Source organism: Ovis aries, chromosome 11 (assembly GCF_016772045.2).
Source record: "Ovis aries strain OAR_USU_Benz2616 breed Rambouillet chromosome 11, ARS-UI_Ramb_v3.0, whole genome shotgun sequence".
Taxonomy (NCBI): Eukaryota; Metazoa; Chordata; class Mammalia; order Artiodactyla; family Bovidae; genus Ovis; species Ovis aries.
In genome coordinates, this window is record NC_056064.1 from 4,984,848 (window position 1) to 5,002,743 (window position 17,896).

General features: G+C 38.0%; 1 protein-coding gene across 9 annotated transcripts in view; it reads left to right on the forward strand.

Annotated features, from left to right (window-relative positions):
* STXBP4 (syntaxin binding protein 4) overlaps window positions 1-17,896 on the forward strand; it is a 231,357-nt gene that overhangs the window by 39,805 nt on the left and 173,656 nt on the right. For all 9 annotated transcript variants that reach the window (XM_042255232.2, XM_060395091.1, XM_042255231.2 and 6 more), the window contains 3 exons: window positions 9,000-9,106; window positions 9,284-9,500; window positions 10,972-11,050. In XM_042255232.2, the coding sequence (XP_042111166.1) occupies window positions 9,000-9,106; window positions 9,284-9,500; window positions 10,972-11,050 (403 nt within the window). The remainder of the gene's footprint in view (window positions 1-8,999; window positions 9,107-9,283; window positions 9,501-10,971; window positions 11,051-17,896) is intronic.

Genomic DNA, 17,896 nt, shown 5'->3' on the forward strand with positions numbered 1-17,896 from the left:
GTGTTAGGATTTTATATACGTTATTTAATGATCACAGCAACCTTGTGCAATAGGTATGTATTCCCCACATCGCAGCTAAGAAAATGAGTCTCATGGAGATTAAATAAATTGCCTGCATTCACGTTAATAACTAGTATTGTGAGAGGACACCTCCATTGACACTTACTGAAATTATGGGAAAAGAATCTAAAAGCTCTCAGGAGCAATCTTTGTAGTGAGGAATACTGAGTTAGAGTCAGGCTGTGTGGATAGTTTCTGATGCTCTGGTAATAGACATTGTTTGGAAAACTGTGTAGTGGTCGTTATAATATGAAATGGACAATGTTGACAGTTTTTAACAGAAGTATTCAAGAATACATTATTATTTCAACATCTTTATAAATGTCAATGTGAAAGAATTCAGACTGAAGCTGGGTGTGTGAAAGTGCTTGGCACCTTGCCTGTCATGTTGTGTAGTTGCTCAGTAAGTGCTGAATCAGAATCTAGACAGTGTGGAAGAGCCCTTGGCAAATCCCTGAAGTCACTATCTTCTCAGACACATTAATCAAGCTGGGGCAGAATTCATGGGCTTTGAATGCCAGGCTTTTACAGAAATAGCTTTGTTTTAGTTTGCAGGTTCTGACTTTTAAACCGGTTCAGAAATTCACATGATCAGCTAAGATCTTATTCTTGGAAGCAAAAGGGGAAAAAAAAAAAAAACTGCTGCAAGTACTTTTTAGAAAGAAAAATATATATAAACAGCAGAAGCCACAGTCAGAGACTTTCTTCCTCTCTTCTCTGACTCTTGTCTCCCTGGAAAATACTACTTCAGTACATTGGTGTACCTTAATATTAATATAAGATGTGTTAAATTGCCTTTCTGAGAGCTTTTTTCTCTTTATGGCCAGTACCGTGTGGCCAGAGAAGAGATTGTGGGAGAAGGTAGGTCACCTCAACCCTCTTGCCGACTTCTGTCTTCCGAAGGCCTTTTCTCCATAATGCTGACAACCAGCTGTGGTTTCTATAAAGTACCCAGAGAAAGGAGCTGTCTCTGGCGATTTAGAATTTAGTTCTTTGTTGCTTGTGGATGAGGTTGTGCACCCCTGCATCCCCTTCCTCCACCTTCTCTCATTGTTTATGAGCATCTTAGCCACCAATCTGTGGAGCTCACATTCGAATTCAGATATATCTGGTTTCCATGCCTCGTTCTCTTTTCTCCTCACCAGTCCACTGCCTCTGAAGGCTCCTGCCCAAATAACAGACAGTGGAGTTGCCATCTGGCTTATAGTCATCATCATGGAATTTTCCCTTTTCAAGGAAGTTTAATACAAGCCAGGAACTGTTAATACTAAGAGTATAGACTAAAACAAAAATAACCAAATATTTACTGTCCACCACCCCAATTCTAAAAGAACTCTTTTCCCCTTGTCAGAGTCCTTTAAATGCTTTGCTTCAGTGGAGCAGAGCTTCCTTCACTGTTCCCTTTCTTTCCCTAAGTTATTGCCAGGCTTTGGGATATAAGTTAATAGTAGTGTAGTCATTAAATTTCGGTTATAATCTACCTTTTTAAGCTGATTCTAAGCCAGAATTTTTTGCAGATTCCAAATGGGATAGAGTTGGACTTAGCAGACATTTATTTATTTTTAAGCTAGATTTTTAAAAAATCACTATTTTACCCTACTTCCAATGCAAATTTTGGAATATAGAACCAAAATAAAATTCATCTGGTTAGAAACATTGTTGAGCTTAAATGTCATGAAGTGAAAGTTACTCAGTCGTGTCCAACTCTTTGCAATCCCAAGGACTATGCAGTCCTTGGAATTCTCCAGGCCAGAATACTGGAGTAGGTAGCTATTCCCTTCTCCAGGGGATCTTCCCAACCAGAATTGAACTGGGGTCTCCCTTATTGCAGGCGGATTCTTTACCAGCTGAGCCACCAGGGAAGCCCTAAATGTGCATTAGTCTAGTTATTTTAATGGGATGGAAATTTTCTCTTCTTTTTAATAATGTAATATTTTACACATACAAAAAGATATTGGAGCAGATATCTAACTTATAAAGCATAATAGTGAAATGAACCTATGAATCCACTTAGACTTCACTGTTTGGCTTAAGTAGAAAATATTACTATTAAGTCTTCCTATGTGTTTTCTTCCCACTCCATTACATTTTCTACGCTCCTTTTCAGAATTAAGTGCTCTCCAGAATTTTGTTTATTCTTTGGTAACTTTTACTAGCCTTGTCTTTTTGCCTGTGGCAAAAAGGTTGTTTTGTTTCTTTGTTTGTTACCATTTCACTTTAACCTCAAGGAAATGATATCCTCAGACTAATATTTAGCATATTAAATCACAAGTTCTTGTATGTAAGTTTCTAAGTATAGTCTGAATATAGTTGACTTAAATGCATATGCTACCAAAGTCTGTCATCAGACTTGGTTTTATAAAATATTACAAAATCAGCTCCTTCATTTTACTGAACATGTAAGATCCATATGGTAGATACTTTCTCCATGCTGCTTAGCCTTTTCCAGCTTTACTATTGTGTTTTAGTTCCCATACATTGGTCAAATGGAAGGAGGGGGAAAAAAATCTCTTGTGAATATAGCAATTGTGTGGTCTCAAACTTTACTAGTTATATTTAATCACATGCTTATAAAATCCAAATTAGTTTTCAAATACTATATATTTTAAATCAAATTGACTTTGTGGTTTTATATTTATATTTCAGAATGGTCATAGGGTCGTTATTCATTTAGATTATCATATATTTTATTACACAGTATTAGAAAGAACATGTTTATATTTATTTGCCTTCCTGTATACTCAGTGTTCAGTGTAAGAGATAATAATAAATCCGTTAAAAAATATATCATTACTCAACAGTAGTGAAGTGAAGTCGCTCAGTCGTATCCGACTCTTTGCAACCCCATGGACTGTAGCCTACAACGCTCCTCCATCCATGGGATTTTCCAGGCAAGAGTACTGGAGTGGGTTGCCGTTTCCTTCTCCAACTCAACAGTAAAGTAACCATAAATCACCATTGTTATATATAATGCAGTTCAAATCAAAGGTTAGTTATCCAAGGATAAAGCTTAGATGATAAGACTTTTAAAAAACTGTTTCCTTGAATTTGTGGAATTTACTTAAATACCCTCAAGGGTAAAAATGCTTTTTAACTTTAAAAACTTTTCCCTAGTTGTAGAAATAATGGTTTCTGTATTTGTACTAATGACTGAGAAGCATCTTACGAAATGAAAAGAGTTCATTTTTCATTTTCCGGTTTGAATTAAAAGACAAATGAAAATGAAGGAAACTTACCTAATGTATACAGTAAATCTTGTAACATTTATGCTAGTTTTAGGCAGGGGGACTTCCCAGGTTGCTTATTGGTAAAGAAACTACCTGTCAAAGCAGGAGATGCAGGAGATGCAGGTTCAGTCCCTGGGTCAGGAAGATCCCCTGGAGGAGGAAGTGGCAACCCACTCCAGTATTCTTGAACAGAGGAGCCTGGTGGGCTACAGTCCATGGGGTTTCAAGAGTCAGACATGACTGAGCACACACGTGTATAGTTGTTGGCAGAGATAGGCCCTGGAAAAGACAATGCCAGGCAGCCAGTTAAGATTGGTTGTTATTACTAGGATGTCAGTAGAACTCCTTGTGTAACCAACTGGTCCTATGTCAGTCACAGGAGGGACAGCAGATCCAAAAAAGATGATGTTTGACCATAAACATAAATGTGGGTAGAATCAATATAGTTAAGATCATTGGCTGAATTTTAAAAAATTCTAACTGTGAAGTAACTCTTAATGTTTGATGGGTTGAAAGATACAGGAATGCTCAGAAAATAAACTGACTGAGTCTTATATTCTGAAATATCCTAGAATTATTTAGCCTAGTTTATCACAGACAGACCTGTGTTTGTCTCATACAACTGACCTTTTAAAACAGGTTTCTTTTCCTAGTATTCCAGGCTGTGTCTTCATATCTTCAGGATACCTTAACATGAAAGTTTATTCTAGGAATACATGAACATTTCCATTTCATTCATGTATATTAGAAAAGTGAAAGTCACTTAGCTGTGTCTGACTCTTTGTGACCCCATGGATTATACAGTCCATGGAATTCTCCAGGCCAGACTACTGGAGTGGGTAGAATTTCCCTTCTCCAGAGAATCTTCCCAACCCAGGAATTGAACCCAGCTCTCCTGCATTGCAGGGTGATTCTTTACCAGCTGAGCCACAGGGGAAGCCCAAGATTACTGGAATGGGTAGCCTTTCCCTTCTCCAGGGGATCTTCCTGACCCAGAAATTGTAGCGGGGTCTCCCGCATTACAGGTGGATTCTTTACAAACTGAGCTAACAGGAAAACATGTATATTACCAAACCAGACTTTAATGAAAACTTTTTACTATTGGGACTCTTTTTTTTCTTTTTACTCTTTTCTTTAAGTCATTCTTTACTAATACTGTGCTTTGCTTTAATTGTATCAAATTAATACACAGATCCCTTGCATTGCTAAATACTAACAATGAAAAAAAAAGAGAAATTAAGGAAACAATCCCATTCACCATTAAGAAGAAAAGAATAAAATACTTAGGAATAAATTTACCTAAAGAAACAAAAGACCTATGTATAGAAAACTATAAAACACTGATGAAAGAAGTCAAAAATGACACAAATAGATGGAGAAATATACCATGTTCATGGATTGGAAGAATCAATATAGTGAAAATGAGTATACTTCCTAAAGCAATCTACAGATTCAATGCAATCCCCATCAAGCTACCAATGGTATATTTCACGGAACTAGAACAAATAATTTCACAATTTGTATGGAAACACATAAAACCTTGACTAGCCAAAGCAGTCTTGAGAAAGAAAAATGAACTTGAAGGAATCAACCTGCCTGACTTCAGACTATACTACAAAGCTACAGTCATCAAGACAGTATGGTACTGGCACTAAGACAGAAATACAGATCAATGGAACAAAATAGAAAGCCCAGAGATAAATCCATGCCGCTATGGACAGCTTATCTTCGACAAAGGAAGCAAAAATATACAATGGAGAAAAGACAATCTCTTTAACAAGTGGTGCTGGGAAAACTGGTCAGTTCAGTTCAGTCACTCAGTCCTGTTCAACTCTTTGTGACCCCATGAACTGCAGCACACCAGGCCTCCCTGTCCATTACCAACTCCCAGAGTTCACTCAAACTCACGTCCATTGAGTCAGTGATGCCATCTCATCCTCTGTTGTCCCCTTCTCCTCCTGCCCCCAATCCCTCCTAGCATAAGAGTCTTTTCCAATGAGTGAACTCTTCGCATGAGGTGGCCAAAGTATTGGAGTTTCAGCTTTAGCATCATTCCTTCCAAAGAACACCCAGGACTGATCTCCTTTAGAATGGACTTGTTGGATCTCCTTGCAGTCCAAGACTCTCAAGAGTCTTCTGCAACACCACAGTTCAAAAGCATCAATTCTTCAGTACCCAGCTTTCTTAACAGTCCAACTCTCACATCCATACATGACTACTGGAAAAACCATGGCCTTGACTAGACGGACCTTTGTTGGCAAAGTAATGTTTCTGCTTTTTAATATGCTATCTAGGGAAAACTGGTCATCCACCTGTAAAAGAATGAAACTAGAACACTTTCTAACACCATACACAAAAATAAACTCAAAATGGATTAAAGATCTAAATGTAACATAAGAAACTATAAAACTCCTAGAAGAAAACATAGGCAGAGCACTCTCTGACATAAATCACAGCAAGATCCTCTATGACCCACCTCCCAGAGTAGTGAAAATAAAAGCAAAAATAAACTAATGGGACCTCAATTCAGTTCAGTCTCTCAGTTGTGTCCTACTCTTTGCGACCCCATGAATTGCAGCACGCCAGGCCTCCCTGTCCATCACAAACTCCCGGAGTTCACCCAAACTCATGTCTGAGTCGGTGATCCCATCCAGCCATCTCATCCTCTGTTGTCCCGTTCTTCTGCCCCCAATCCCTCCCAGCATAAGAGTCTTTTCCAATGAGTCAACTCTTCGCATGAGGTGGCCAAAGTATTGGAGTTTCAGCTTTAGCATCAATCCTTCTGAAGAACACCCACAACTAATCTCCTTCAGAATGGACTGGTTGGATCTCCTTGCAGTCCAAGGGACTCTCAAGAGTCTTCTCCAACACCACAGTTCAAAAGCATCAATTCTTTGGCACTCAGCTTTCTTCAAAGTACAACTCTCACATCCATACATGACAACTGGAAAAATCATAGCCTTGACTAGATGGAACTTTGTTGGCAAAGTAATTCTCTGCTTTTGAATTTGCTGTCTAGGTTGGTCATAACTTTCCTTCTAAGGACTAAGCATCTTTTAATTTCATGGCTGCAGTCACCATCTGCAGTGATTTTGGAGCCCCCCAAAATAAAGTCTGACACTGTTGCCACTGTTTCCCCATTATTTGCCATGAAGTGATGGGACCAGATGCGATGATCTTCGTTTTCTGAATGTTGAGCTTTAAGCCAACTTTTTCACTCTCCTCTTTCACTTTCATCAAGAGGCTTTTTAGTTCCTCTTCACTTTCTGCCATAAGGGTGGTGTCATCTGCATATCTGAGGTGATTGATATTTCTCCTGGCAATCTTGATTCCAGCTTATGCTTCTTCCAGCCCAGTGTTTCTCATGATGTACTCTGCATGTAAGTTAAATAAGCAGGGTGACAATATACAGCCTTGACATACTCCTTTTCCTATTTGGAACCAGTCTGTTTTTCCATGTCCAGTTCTAACTGTTGCTTCCTGATCTGCATATAGGTTTCTCAAGAGGCATGTCAGGTGGTCTCGTGTTTCCATCTCTCTCAGAATTTTCCACAGTTTATTGTGATTCACACAGTCAAAGGCTTTGGCTTAGTCAATAAAGCAGAAATAGATGTTTTTCTGGAACTCTCTTGCTTTGTCCATGATTCAGTGGATGTTAGCAATTTGATCTCTGGTTCCTCTGCCTTTTCTAAAACCAGCTTGAACATCTGGAAGTTCACGTTCACGTATTGCTGAAGCCTGGCTTGGAGAATTTTAAGCATTACTTTACTAGCATGTGAGATGAGTACAATTATGCGGTAGTTTGAGCATTCTTTGGCATTGCCTTTCTTTGGATTGGAATGAAAACTGACCTTTTCCAGTCCTGTGGCCACTGCTGAGATTTCCAAATTTGCTGTCATATTGAGTGCAGCACTTTGACAGCATCATCTTTCAGGATTTGACAGACCTCAACTGGAATTCCATCACCTCCACTAGCTTTTTTTGAGGGATGCTTTCTAAGGCCCACTTGACTTCACATTCCAGGATGTCTGGCTCTAGGTGAGTGATCACACCATCGTGATTATCTTGGTCGTTAAGATCTTTTCTGTATAGTTCTTCTGTGTATTTTTGCCATCTCTTCTTAATATCTTCTGCTTCTGTTAGGTCCATACCATTTTTGTCCTTTATTGAGCCCATATTTGCGTGAAGTGTTCCCTTGGGATCTCTGATATTCTTGAAGTGATCTCTAGTCTTTCCCATTCTGTTGTTTTCCTCTATTTCTTTGCATTGATCACTGAGGAAAGCTTTCTTATCTCTCCTTGCTATTCTTTGGAACTCTGCATTCAGATGCTCGTATCTTTCCTTTTCTCCTTTGCTTTTCACTTCTCTTCTTTTCACAGCTATTTGTAAGGCCTCCCCAGGCAGCCATTTTGCTTTTTTGCATTTCTTTTCCATGGCCATGGTCTTGATCCCTGTCTCCTGTTCAATGTCATGAACCTCCGTCCATAGTTCATCAGACATTCTATCTATCAGATCTAATTAAACTTAAAAGCTTTGCACAATGAAGGAAACTATAAGCAATGTGAAAAGACAGCCTTCAGAATGGGAGAAAATAATAGCAAATGAAGCAGTGGACAGTTAGTTAATCTCAAAAACATACATGCAGCTCAATACCAGAAAAATAAGTGACCCAATCAGAAAATGGGCCAAAAAACTAAATAGACATTTTCCAAAGAAGACATACAGATGGCTAAGAAACACATGAAAAGATGCTCAATATCACTCATTATCAGAGAAATGTAAATCACAATGAGGTACCATTTCATGCTGGTCAGAATGGCTGCCATCAAAAAGTCTACAAACAATAAATGCTCTAGAGGGTATGGAGAAAAGGGAACCCTCTTACTTACACTGTTGGTGGGAATGCAAACTAGTACAGCCACTATGGAGAACAGTGTGGAGATTCCTTAAAAAGCTTAAAATAGAACTGCCAATCAACCCAGCAATCCCAATGCTGGGCATATACACCGAGGAAACCAGAATTGAAGAGACACGTGTACCCCAGTTTTCATCGCAGCACTGTTTACGATAGCTAGGACATGGAAGCAGCCTAGATGTCCATCGGTAGACAAATGGATAAGAAAGCTGTGGTACATATACACAATGCAATATTGCTCATCTTTTAAAAAGAACACATTTGACTCAGGTCTAATGAAGTGGATGAAACTGGAGTCTATTATACAGAGTGATGTAAGTCAGAAAGAAAAACACCAATACAATATATTAATGCATATATATGGAATTTAGAAAGATGGTAACAACAACCCCATATGCGAGACAGCAAAAGACCACAGGTATAGAGAACAGACTTTTGTACTCTGTGGGAGAAGGCAAGGGTGGGATGATTTGAGAGAATAGCATTGAAACGTGTATTACTGTATGTGAAATAGATGACCAGTGCAAGCTTGATGCATGAAGCAGGGCACTCAAAGCTGCTGCACTGGGACAACCCAGAGGGATCGGATGGGGAGGGAGGTGGGAAGAGGGTTCAGGACCTGGAGACACACGTACACCTGGCTGATTCATGTCATTGTATGGCAAAAAACACCACAATATCGTAAAGTAATTAGCCTCCAATTAAAGTAAATTAATTTAAATTTTTAAAATTGGGTCAGTAATGTTTTTAAGAAACACCTTAATCAGTTTCTTTACAAATATTACTATTTTTCTTAGGATGGACGTTTGAAACCAGGAGATCAACTTGTCTCAGTAAACAGGGAGTCCATGATTGGTGTATCATTTGAAGAAGCAAAAAGCGTAATTACCAGAGCCAAGCTGAGGTAACTATTCTAGCCATAAGATAGAGTGAATCATGTAGCATGTCTCCCTAAAAATAGAAATTTAAGTTGTCTTAGTACTTACTTTAGACCCAAAACAAGTCTTTTTTGCTAATATTTGAAATGTCATCTTAGAATTCAATTGTACTGTATCCATAAAGTGATTTCTTTTAATGCTAGGTCAGAATCTGCTTGGGAGATAGCATTCATAAGACAGAAATCTGACAGCAGCCATTTAGAAAATCCATCTTGTTCATCCCTTTTACAAGCTACAGGAGAATATGGACCTCAAGCCTCAAAATTTAGCCTTATTTCTTCTCCTGAAATACTAATTCCAAAGACCTCATCCACTCCCAGATCTACAGATGCCATTTTACCTTCTTTTAGGAGGAATCAGGTAATCTTGTATTTCTCTGTTTGTTTACATTGTCCATAAACTCCTGTGTATCTTTATGTTTGATGTATACATAATAGAACTATAATTCTGATAATATAGTTTTGTTAACCAATTGGTGTGTCCTTGAAAGATCTTTTTTGTTTAAGATTTTTATGCTGTGCTATTAATAATTTTTCAGGTGAATGTATCCTATGTCAAGAAAGTCATAATCAGGAATGGCATCACAAAGATATGCTTAGATATCACTCAAAACTGTGATCTGAAATGTTATATTTGTTTTCAGATAGTCTCCCATATTATTCCATTCTTTTTTTTTTTTTTTTCTATTTTCTGCTTGACTGAAGGTGAACAATCTTCCTTTCTGTTCCTCAGCTCTTTTCTACACTGTGTAGGTGGATATTTTTCCCTCACATGCATATGCTGGAATATAATTCAGCTTTGTTGTTGTTCAGTCACTAAGGCATATCTGACTCTTTGCGACCCCATGGACTGCAGCATATCAGGCTTCTCTGTCCTTCGCTGTCTCTTAGAGTTTGCTCAAACTCATGTCCATTGAGTTGGCAATGCCATCCAACCATCTCATCTTCTGTCACCCACTTCTCCTCCTGCCTTCAATCTTTCCCAGCATCAGGGTCTCTTCCAGTGAATCACACAAAAGGGGGTATTTCTACATGGAAATCAATATAATTACTGTCATCCTTTGATGTCTGTAGATATCCAGGACAACCTCCTCCCACAGCCCCCACAGCAGATACCCGAATCCAAGGATGCTAAAGTTTCTTGTATACAGTGGTGTTGTATTTGCATATAATCTATGCATACCCTCCCCATATACTTTATATCATCTCTAGATTACTCGTAATATCTAGTATAGTATAAATGCTATGTAAATAGTTGCTGGTGCTGCAAATTCAAGTTTTGCTTTTTGGAACTTTCTGGAATTTTTTAAAAATAGTTTCAATTTGCTTTTGATTGAATCTGCAGATGCAGAACTGGCAGATACAAAGGGATGACTGTAATTACTAATCGTTACAGTGTAGTTAATAATGAATTATAGAATAGAGCATGTACTCTATAAAACAAACTTGAAACTCAAGTAGGCTTTTAGTCAGTGGGATAAAATTCATCATAGGTATCTTCAGTTTTGGGTCCATGCTAATCAGATCTAGAGTTTAAGATTTTCTCTTAGCTCTTATACTTTTTCATTTGGGGTTATAATACCTTTTCAGAGACATGGTACATAGCCTTATATTTTGTTGTCCTTGGTTATGGTAGAGCTAAAAGCAGTTGTTGCTTTAATTCTGAATTGCTTTGTTTGAAGGTGAATATACCAAAATTTTAAAGGTTTCATATTTTCGGGACTATTGCTTTAATCTCATTAATCATTCTTTTTATGTTAACATGAACTCCTAGTCTGGTCTTTGACCTACTTTAGAAAATGACATTACATATTCCTCATTTTCTTTCTTAGATAAAAACTGGATACAAGAAAACAGAACAGATTCCAATTACTTCTTCAGACAACAGCCCTACAGATATGTCTAATACAGGTAAATGCACATTTAATTCCTTTTTCCTGTTATTTTTTTCAATTACTCTCTCAATGAGGAGTGTATAATGTGACAATAGACTTTAAAGAAGAGTGCATTATTTCTTTTTTCTTCATTGAATAAAAGAGTAAAAATAATCTATCATGCAGTGGTCTCTGTTAGATTATGACTTTTATTGAAAATTTTCCTGAGCAAAGGGTTGTAATTTTAAAAGATAAATTATCATAATAGTATCTATGAAGCTGTAATAATCAATGGACTGTTAAAACCACATAATGAAAACTCTTCTTTAAATCAAGATGAGGTTTCCTTGCCCTTTTAGTGAAATCCTGGTGAGGTATATTAAATGCAGCTTTCAGAGAAATTATAGAAGGGAGCATGGCTTAAGAAAAGAAATATGTTTTATTTTCCTTGGAAGAGATTATATAGATATAAATTGGAAAACATTTGAGTATTATGGATTCAGTATTATTGGTTCTTAATTTTCATGAAATGACTTTTTGATGTTTTTAAACAATAAAGGATTAATTGTGTGAGTTACCCATTAAAAAGATTTTTATCAATCAATAAAGTGTTTCTAGGCTCAAGAACACAGTCTTCCCCTTAAATTTTCTCCAAAAATTAAATGAGAAATCAAAGGAAAAACTATCCTTATTAAAAATTGTGTAGAAAAGAAGAGTTAATTTTATGTCTATTAAGAAAATTGTTACTTATATGTTTTAATTTTTGGTATCATTGTATAGATTAAAACTGCAAAATAAGAGTTAGTAAGAATTTTATAGTGTCATAGTCTGGATTACTTTAGCAAAATACCACAGACTGGATAACTTATAAACAACAGACATTTATTTCTCACAGTTTTAGAGGCTAAAAGTCCAGGGTCATGGTGCCAGCATGGTCTGAGAGAAAGCCTTCTTGTGGTTGCAATTCTCATTGTGTCTTCAAATGGTAGAAAAGTCTAGGGGGCACTGTGGGGTCTCTTTTATAAGAACACTAATTCCATTCATGAGGGCTTTACCTTCATGCTCTAAGCACCTCCCTATGGCCTGAGTTTCTAATACCATGATCTTGGGGGTTAGGATTTCAGCATAGAAATTTTGGGAGGACACAACATTCAGACCATAGCACATAGCTCCTATGCTCAACAGGAATTTATAGTGGATTCCATAGTCGTTTCCCTGACTTGGAGCAGTATTTACCAGTGCATTAGGAACAATTTTTAACCATCAATTATATGCCTTTTTACTTAGTGGGATTTGTTGGCCTTTAGAAACTTATTTAGTATTATTTCCTTTACATAATTAATTTCCTTTCTCTTGATATATTGTTTTTATTTTAAATTGGGAACCCATGTGAGAAAAAGAAGATAGATGAAAGAAGCAAGCAGTGGTACGGAGGCATTTATGCCACTTGTTTTTAATTTTGAAAATAGTTGAACTGCTTAACGTGTCTTTTAGCCATTTATTTATTCAGTAGTGTTTACTGAGTATGTCATGTACATCATGGTTCAGTAAGAATTATAAAGGAGCTAGAATATTTCTCATGAGATACTTAATAGTATATTGTCAACTAAAATACGAGACTAAAAACCTTCATTATTCAGATTGGAAAGCATTGTGTATGTGTATGTTTGTTTATGTGTATGTGTGATTATTTTATTGGAGAACCACTTGACTATTTGCCATGTTCTGGGTTGGCTAGAGCAGGCGGTGAGTAGTTCAGTACTTTAGGAAGTATACTGTCAGACTTCTCTTGGGCTCCAGTGGTTCACCTGCCAATGCAGGAGACACAGGTTCCGTCCCTGGTCCGGGAAGATCCACATGCCACAGGGCAACTCAGCCTGTGTGCCACAGCTACTGAGCCCACACGCCACAACTAGCAAGCCCACATTCCATGACTGCTGGAGCCCATGCACCCTAGAGCTTGCGCTCTGCAACAGGAGAAGCCACACAATGAGAAAGAGGCCTGTGCACCACAACCAGAGAGTAGACCGTGCTCACCGCAACTGCAGAAAGCCTGTGTGCAGCAAGGAAGACCCAGCACAGCCAGGAATCAATAAGTAGAAATACACTGTCTTGCCTGAAGAATCCCATGGATGAGGAGCCTGGCAGGCTACAGTCCATAGGGTCTCAAAGAGTTGGACATAACTGAAGCGACCTAGCACACAGGGCACACACACACACTTATACTGTCTTATTGATGGATGACATACTTGCACAAGACATGTGAAGACATGAACAAAGTGGATTAAGAAAAGTAGTCGTAAGTGACCTGAGTGTGATACAGGGAGAATACAATGGTAAATTACCAGGCCCTGAATGCAAACTTGGAGATTCAGATCTCTGTTCCCAACTTATTAGCTGAATTAGCTTATATTGAAACAGTTTCCTCACGGGGTTCTTATGAGTATTAAATAAGATTGTGTATACTAAACAATTGGTAGTTGGTACATTTTGCTATTATTGCTTAGTACATTTTTATTATTGCTTAGTACATATTTATTATTATTATTGCTTAGTACATTGCTTAGTACATATTTGCTTAGTACATTTTGCTATTATTAATTTTACAGAAACTGAAGTTTAGAATATAGCTCAGATAATATTCCAGGACATGTTTTTTAGAGCAGAAGTGAAAGCTTCTGTCTTTCAATTCAATTTGACATCCTCCCTCTCTACCCCTGAAGCTAGTTCATTGTGTCTGATTTGTCACAAAATACCCAGGTGGTGTTTATGGTAAAGAATCCACCTGCCAGGGCAGGAGACGCAAGAGATGAGGGTATGATCCTCGATCGAGAAGATCCCCTTAACTAGGAAATGGCAACCCGCTCCAGTATTTTTGTCTGGAAAATTCCATGGACAGAGGAGCCAGGTGGGCCACAAAGAGTCAGACGTGACTGAGTGACTGAACAAGATACAGAAATCAATAGGGAAAAATTTCTTGGCAAAAGTCAGACATCATCTATATCTTGAAAGAAGTAATAAATGTCAATGGATGGATGAAGATAAGAGATCATCCTAAGTGAATAAGGCACCATCATCAAAAGCAAAAAATTAAGGATAAGCTACATGTCAAGTGATCCTAGGAGGCAACTCCATTTAGAGCAAGGAGATCCTACAGTAATGAATGAACTGGGGTAAATTTACATCAGTGACTATAAGAAATGATGCTTGATTTTGTTGTAGAAAAATAATCTACTGAAAAATTTATTTGAGTGAGTAAGCTCTATGTAAATATTAAAACGCAGTTAGAATGGGAAATTTTTTTAGAGTTGAAATGAAATTGACTTTAGGGTGAACCATTGTCTTCCATAAGAATGTAGTAGACAAGATATTTCTGAGGGGAAAAAAACAAAGTCAGCTCTAAATTCTGTAGGTAACTGACATACATTGTGACTTGTTTAAAGTAGTTATTTATGAATTCCCAAATTAGATCCTTAACTGTCACATGTAAACTTCTTCAGCCAGCTGGTATTTATTAATCTTAAAAATACATGAATGTTAATATAATCTCAACAAAAATAAACTTAATGAAGCAAATCTACCCCTGTTCCCATCTCAAAAGCATTCTTAAGTGTAAAACTGGATGTAGTTAGTCGCTCAGTCATGTCTGACTCTTTTGTGACCCCATGGTCTGTAGCCCGCCAGGCTCCTCTGTCCATGGGGTTCTCCAGTCGAGAATACTGGAGTGTGTTGCCATGCCCTCCTCCAGGGGATCTTCCCAACCTAGGGATCAAACCCAGGTCTCCCATACTGCAGGCAGATTCTTTACCATCTCATCCACCAGGGAGGCCCAAGAATCTTGGAATGGGTAACCTGTCCCTTCTCCAAGGTATCTTCCCAACCTAGGAATTGAATTGGTGTCTCCTGCATTGCAGGCAGATTCTTTACCAGCTGAGCTACCAGGGAAGCCAGTAAAACTGGTTAGAATTTTTTAAATCCACTTTATACTTGAGTATGCCTTTAGAAACTATTCTGTTATATAAATTTCGTATTTCAGAATACAGCTGTTTACTACTGCCATAAGCTGAATTATGAGGAAGCTAAAACCACACTAAAGACATTCCTGAGGAAATCAGTAAAGAATTATTGCATGAAGAAAGACAACCATTACTTTAACTTTACCACAGCAGAAGCCTTAATTCTCCTACAGTAAGGCTTTTATAACTGAAAACAAGCTAGTGATGAGAAAAACATCCATGGGAAGGTTCATAGTATTAACCAAATGGCATTGATTTTTATACTCATAAAACATTTATTTCCTTTCTTCTAAAAAGAAGAAAAGGAAGAGAAGATCCAAGAGAAATAAGCCACAGTTTGAAAATTCTCACCCCCCGGCCCCCACCGCACCCACCCACCACATGAGTAAATAAGGCGCTCAAGGCTGAAACTGAGAGGGACTCTGGAAGTTGAGGCAAACTGTCTGTGATGGGTGCTTTCCGGATCAACCTATCATGGATTACGGCATGCACGAATGCATGATTCATGCCTAGACCCGCCTAAAGTTTTGGCTCAAGGTAAAGATTTAGGGGATGCTTGGCTAGAAGAGAGATTTCGGTAAGCCATTGAGAGGTTAGTATAATTTTACACTAATCTCCTGTTTAATCTTTGTATGTATGTATGACCATTAACAGTACTTTATAGTTTACATGGGCTTCCCAGGTGGCAGTAGTAGTTAAGTACCCACCTGCAAATGCAGATAGACTAAGGGATATGGATTTGATTCCTAGGTTGGGAAGATCCCCTGGAGGAGGGCACGGCGACTCACTCCAGTATTCTTGCTTGGAAAATCCCCATGGAAAGAGGAGCCTGGCGGGTAACAGTCCATGGGGGTAACAAAGAGTCAGACATGACTGAAGCGACTTAGCACACATGCAGGCATAGTTTTCATAGTAGTTTTCTATGGTTTTTAATTTTACCATTACAGTTCCTGTGAAGTGATCTGTTTTATTCCCCCTTCTTTACGGATGAGAAGACTGATGATGAAAGATATTGACACATTTAAACAATTGGTTTAAGAAGTCCTAAGAGATTAGAATCCTACATGGTCACCTACTTGCAGTATGATCTTGTGCTAGTTTCTTTACCTTTTGGGGTCTTGGTCTCATCATTTTTAGTTGGAAATAATAATACCTGTGTCACTGTGGTTATTGTTGATTAATGCCCTTATGTACCTAGAGACTTCCTACCTAAAAGTAAGCATGGTGGTTTAGTTGCTAAGTCTTGTCCAACTCTTGCACTACTTTTCTCTTATATCCACTGTTGCACATAGGGAATGTTTATGCCTGGATGTAGGAAAGTTATGAGCAACCTAGATAGCATATTCAAAAACAGACACATTACTTTGACAACAAAGGTCCATCTAGTCAAGGCTATAGTTTATCCAGTAGTCATGTATGAATGTGAGAGTTGGACTGTGAAGAAAGCTAAGCACCGAAGAATTGATGCTTTTGAACTGTGGTGTTGGAGAAGACTCTTGAGAGTCCCTTGGACTGCAAGGAGATCCACCCAGTCCATTCTAAAGGAGATCAGCCCTGGGTGTTCTTTGGAAGGAATGATGCTAAAGCTGAAACTCCAATACTTTGGCCACCTCATGTGAAGAGTTGACTCACTGGAAAAGACTCTGATGCTAGGAGGGATTGGGGGCAGGAGGAAAAGGGGACTACAGAGGATGAGATGGCTGGATGGCATCACCGACTCGATGGACGTGAGTTTGAGTGAACTCTGGGAGTTGGTGATGGACAGGGAGGCCTGGCGTGCTGCAATTCATGGGGTCACAAAGAGTCGGACACGACTGATCAACTGAACTGAACTGACTGAACTGAGGAAAACATAAGTAAAAACACATGCCTTGGTATGTGTCCCTGTCCTGCCCTCTCTTTGTCTCCTCTACACCCTTCCACACATGCTTGAATTCAGTAATTCATACTCAGGGTTAGTCTTGATCTGAGTTTGGGATTAAGTTAGCTTGGGTCCACCTTGTGTTAGTGTAGACTGATGGCAGGTCAGGGACCAGGCTAAAAAGTCATTGTCAAGACTCACATGTCCACCCCCTGCAAATGAAAAATAAGGTTTGAGTTAGCTCCTACTTGGGTTTCCATACTACTTTACTCCATGCTGACCTTTTATGCTACACTTCAAGTTTGGCAAAAAATTTCTCTTAAGAGGAAAAAGAATGTATTTGTAATTTATTTTTAGCCCTTGGCCAACAATTAGGTATCACAGTAAAAAGACATCTTTGTTGCCTTTGTCAAATTTGTAAAAATTCTATTATACTAAAATCAGTCTTTCTCAACCTTTGAATTCCATTTAAAGTTAAAAGTCAGTAACCGTTTTTTTTTTTTTTTTTATGATCTTGACACCTATAAGTTATATTCAAGATTTTACATAGAATGTTAAGGAAGTGTTAAAGGTTTAGAGGAAGACTATTTATTTTCATATGCACTTCTTATGTTCTTAGGAAAGAGAATGCAAATCATTTTGTACTTAGAGACAGATGCTCTGAGAAATTAAAAAAAAAATTAAAACACTGCATAAAAATGTGACATTTTAAAAAGTTTTTTCTCTTCCTCTTGTTTCTATGTAGAACTAGTAAAATACCATTTAAAAGTGTATTTAGAATGGTGACAATTTAGATACAAGGATTGACATGAATTTCAGAAATCTGAGAAAATTTGGCATATTAAGGCAAATAATTTTTCAAATTCTAGTCAGTTGGGACACCTGGTTTTTACTTATAAAGCAAGGATAGAGCTTGTCTAAATAGTCAGGGTATACTGAGAAGGCATTAGAGATTGGGTGAGAGGTATATGACACTCAACTCTTGAGAATCATTATGCTCCTCAAA